The sequence below is a fragment of the Penaeus chinensis genome, chromosome 31, assembly GCF_019202785.1.
Source record: "Penaeus chinensis breed Huanghai No. 1 chromosome 31, ASM1920278v2, whole genome shotgun sequence".
NCBI classification, from domain to species: Eukaryota; Metazoa; Arthropoda; class Malacostraca; order Decapoda; family Penaeidae; genus Penaeus; species Penaeus chinensis.
The window spans coordinates 8,654,855-8,659,854 of record NC_061849.1 but is presented as its reverse complement, the minus strand read 5'-3'; the positions used below and the strand labels follow the sequence as shown (position 1 = coordinate 8,659,854).

Here is a 5,000-nt window from a genome sequence, read left to right as displayed (position 1 = left end):
CGGTCTGGCGCTAAGGACCTTAATTCCTTGCCCGAGGATTCACTTACAAGCAAGCATCACTAATTCCGTGATGTATGGCTGTGTTTAGCTCGACTCGAAAGTCGGCCTCGCGCCAGAGCTTGGTGATGCATTTACTTTAAACTCCGTCGCCGGAGGCTTCTGGTACGTGCACAGCGTTTGTAATGAGTGAAGACAACGCTGCTAGATAATCAAACAAAAACACGTCACCTGATTTTGGAAAAAGTTGTGATCGACGTCCTCTGTCGCCAGACGTGGGAATGTGGCCATGGGAAGGCAGTGCGGCGGTGACGAGGGCCGGCGCCGCGTTCTCATGACCACGACCTGTGTCCCGAGTGCGGCGATGCTCAGACCACGAAGTGAGCGGAGCAATTACAGCTCCATCGGAGCTCGTAAGAAAAGGCGAAGACGTTGCATAGGATGTGGTTTCTCAATGTCTGAGGAACAGCGGAAACAAAATATAAAGGCTTTAGGAAATCATTTTTTTCGTGATGTTCCTTTCATTCACCAAAGACTAGTAGCGATTTTTCTGAAGGATTCTGAACAGAAGTGAAACAGTTCATTTCTTTCATTCATGCTTTATTTTGGTCTTCCTGAGTGTCATTTTGTGGCCTCGGATTAGTGTGTTGCAGATATATAGATGATATCAAGGTACTTTCTTCAGTGTTAACATTAGTCGCTCTAGCAAATGAGCGGGGACAGAGCAGCCTGTTCGGTGACGGAGTGAGGCTGTGCGGCGGGCGAGCATGGGTCACCACCTCACCTGCAGCCGGTCACGCCCACCTGTGACAGATGAGGTGACAAGCAAGTTACCGCCGAATTAGCACCTGCGCGTCAGGTCTTACTGTAGAGTATTTGTTTACGCTGCCAGGGTTCGTGATTTTTGATGGTGTATTCTTGCTATTTTCTCAAAATCAATGCGTTGCCTCACTAGGAAAGGTTGAACGCCCGAGACGGAAAATACTTTCAACGATTTTTCTGGAAACAGGCGGCGGAAGATGTTCAAGGTAGTTCCCAGCATTAGACAAGGAATGCCGTGGCAGAATGCAAAAGCCGGCAAGCTCGAGATTAACCAAGACCTCTTCATGCCGCGAGCGAGAGGGCGAAGGTGGCGCTCCTGCCAGCTTTGTGACGGATTACGAGCTGAACGCGGAGGGCGGCGGGTGAAGGCCGGGCTGCGATGGGAGGCCTGGCGAAGGGTAAACCGCCTGCACGAGGAGGTCGAGATTACTGCTAAATAGAAGCAATGTCCTTGTATCTTGTTGTTACTGGTGTCTACTCATACTGAGTCGCATGTTCAATGAAACACGCCATTCCGCGATCATAGTATATTTCAGTAGACTTAGCTCTGATTTCCTCCTGGCAAAGCTGTGCAGATTTGACATGTTACTGTTATATGTCACGTTGTGCCTCACGAGGCAAGTGGGGTGTCATGTGCAGGGGGCGGATCTCCCGTTGGATTTTTACCGGCTCTAGGAGGACGAGACGATGCTATTATCAACTGAACATGTTTTCAGTAACCTTTGCAGTTATATTTATAATAAATTATACAGTCATGTCATAAATTTCTTCATACATACCGTACTTCCACACAAACAGACAAGCAGACAGAAACACACACACCCTTCCTACACGATGAATTACTTGTATATTTTGAGTGATTTTTCTTCCTAATGAATTATGACATTCAAGGCGAAGAGTTCTAGCACGTCTTGCCAGAACGGACATACGCGGAGGTGAGTCAAATGGGCTTAGTCACAACACAGAACAAGGGTTGATTATTATTCATCGTGCGAATTCCAGTAAAACCTCTTCTTGACATAGGTGAATTGGCCCCTTATGCTTCATCAACTCTCCACGTATAAATGTATCACCAGTTTGACTTGAATGCTTACCAGTGCTGTACATCAAGCTTACACGGAAGCACAATTAAAGAGGATTTGTCCTTAAAGGACGCCTCGGCCGTCACGGTAGGATCTTGGCCTTGTCACGTGACTTCTTATTGGCCAAGTTTCCCTCTCAGCCCCGCCCTCCCTTGTCTCGAGGTTGGCGGGGCCTGCGGGGCCGACCACGAGGGCAGCAGGGTCGCCCTCCAGCTGGGGACCGCGAGTCGTCTGAATCTCCGGGGAGGCTGGCAGGGCCGTCGCTCCGGCGAAGGCCTTCTGGCGCTCGACCCGGCGTGCGCTCATTCGCACGCGAACGGAAACGGTTGTCACGCGGCTGTGTCAGAGTTCATTACCGTTTGCGGATCGTGCAGGAGAGAGCAATGCATGAACGGGCGCGGCACCTCAGAACAATGCCGGGGTCGCCAGGGCGGACAAGGGCATTTTTTGCTAGGTTTCCTGTGAGCTTCCCGACGCCGCGTCCGTTCTTCCCGCTCGCGCTCGCCGCCGTCTGACTCAGCGGGAGCGCTCGCTTTCCCCGGGGAGGAGGGCGTCGCGCTCCCCGACGGACGCGGGGAGGAAGCCGTCGACGGAGTCACGGAAGATGTTGGTCCCAAGGCCGCGAACGGTCGTGACTCAGCGCCTGAAACAAAACAATGAGCGAAAATATAACAAATAGGAAGTGTAAGGACTAAGGTAAAGAGGGAGAGGGAGAGGGAGAGAGAGGGGGAGAGAGAGGGGGAGAGAGAGGGGGAGAGAGAGAGGGAGAGAGAGAGGGAGAGAGAGAGGGAGAGAGAGAGGGAGAGAGAGAGGGAGAGAGAGAGGGAGAGAGAGAGGGAGAGAGAGAGGGAGAGAGAGAGGGAGAGAGAGAGGGAGAGAGAGAGAGAGAGAGAGAGAGAGAGAGAGAGAGAGAGAGAGAGAGAGAGGGAGGAGGGAGGGAGGGAGAGGGAGAGGGAGAGGGAGAGAGAGAGAGAGAGAGAGAGAGAGAGAGAGAGAGACAGAGAGAGAGAGAGAGAGAGGGAGAGGGAGAGGAGACAGGAGAGGAGAGGGAGAGGGAGAGGGAGAGGGACAGAGAGAGAGAGAGACAGACAGACAGACAGAGTAAGAAGGGTAGTTGCAGAAGCATGATTATGATATGCACAAGATGTAAATGTCGGAGAAGCGTCTGCAGGTTAAGGCGGCTTTGTTTCGGAGGGCTCAGGGCCGCTCCTTTGTTTTTCACTTTGTGAATAAGTGCATAATCGTTTCTTTGTTTTCATCTAACAGGAACTCGTAATATATATATATATATATATATATATATATATATATATATATATGTGTGTGTGTGTGTGTGTGTGTGTGTGTGTGTGTGTGTGTGTGTGTGTGCGTGTGTGTGTATATATATATGTGTGTGTGTGTGTGTGTGTGTGTGTGTGTGTGTGTGTGTGTGTGTGTGTGTGTGTGCGTGTGTGTGTATATATATATGTGTGTGTGTGTGTGTGTGTGTGTGTGTGTGTGTGTGTGTGTGTGTGTGTGTGTGCGTGTGTGTGTATATATATATGTGTGTGTGTGTGTGTGTGTGTGTGTGTGTATGTGTGTGTGTATGTGTGTGTGTGTGTGTGTGTGTTTATAGATAAATATTTAACCATTAAATCCACTCCAGTCGTATTTCCGTGCTGATGACGTCCTTCCCTCCCCAGGCTTCCGACTCGGGCTCCTCTCCGCAGACGTGCGACCAGTCAACAGCCACCGATCTGGATGACGTCAGCATTCCAGCGACCAATGAGGATTTGTCACTTCCACTCTCGATAGATTCGGGGCTCGATCTCTCCAGCGATTATAAGGTAAAGTAGGATAAAAATAATTCTCTTCGTTATTTAAATGTATTTTTTTTAGGTCATGGCTATGCTGTTATCTATAGCCTCTTCAGGTGAAGATTTGGATTATCTGGGTCAGATTGAATTGTATAAGGGATAGTCTCTGATTTCCGGGGATTATCTTATCCTTGGTAGCATGTTGGTCCGACAGTCCCTTGTTGTCTCCTGATTTTATGTTCAGGAAACCTTTATTCCCTCGGCCCCCAACACCTACGATGCAGCATGACTAACCTCACCCACACGAGTTCTTTGCCTACGCAGGTTGCTTTTAAGCCACCCTTACGCATCAAACCTACGCTCGCGGCCCTGTATAGACACTTGATAACTTTCATGAATTCCACTCTCGCGTACATCCACGCCAACTGCACTAGAATTCAAGCACGATCCTTATTGCTATCGTCTTACGACTTGCGGGTTCATTTCCATGCCTCGAGAGCCTGCCTTGGGACTGTCGTGCGACAAAGTACTTCTGGCGCTGGCTCCTTCGCGACCGGATGTGGCCGCCGCCCCGCCCGCGTCCCTCGCCGCCCGCATGCACGCCTAGTATTGGCGGCGATGTTGCAGATGACCTGGTGAGAGTGAGCGGAGGGCGACCCTGACTGGCGGCCGTGTTCTGTAGGCTTCAATCTGGATCATCTACGAAAACCTAGTCAAGTCAATACTGAGAAATCAAATATGTTTGTTTGTGATGGAGGAGAGACGCGAATCTGCATGAATGGCAGGGATGGCGACGCCAGCGGAGAGGATGTTCACCTTGAGGAGTCCTCCGGAAGTGTGCGAGGGAGCGGCAGTGATCCTGCAGCAACTTACTGGCCATGTGCCAGCATCCTGCCGCCCTCCTTCTGTCCAGTTTCTTATGTTTGAGGCTTATCTCTTTGCTGTGCCAGTTCCTGCTCTCCAAGTGCTTCCTAGCAAGGTGGATTTAGAGACAGTCCTGTTCCGCAGGGATCATCTTGAGTCGACCCCCCCCCCCCCCCCCCGCCGTGTTGCAGCCCTGCATGCATCTCGAAAAATTCCAAAGATGTCGCGAATGGAGAGCACGGAAGGTTTTGCGCCGCCGAGCTATGCGGTGAAGGCCGCCGCGGGAGAGGGAGCGGCTGAGCCAGCTGCTTGGCGTGACTCACTCCGACCTCTGTCGTGGCTCCCAAAGGCCGCAACCTGAAACGCCTTGTGTGCAACGTCATCGCTGGCATGAAGTCTGCTTGCGCTGGTCTTTGCATTTGTACAAGCACGTTTCATT

General features: G+C 51.1%; 1 protein-coding gene across 1 annotated transcript in view; it reads left to right on the top strand.

The window, feature by feature from the left end:
- The window catches only part of LOC125042003 (janus kinase and microtubule-interacting protein 2-like), a 161,461-nt gene that overhangs the window by 152,269 nt on the left and 4,192 nt on the right, over positions 1-5,000 (top strand). Inside the window, exon 14 of the mRNA XM_047637464.1 lies at positions 3,584-3,727. Coding sequence (XP_047493420.1) covers positions 3,584-3,727 — 144 coding nt within the window. The remainder of the gene's footprint in view (positions 1-3,583; positions 3,728-5,000) is intronic.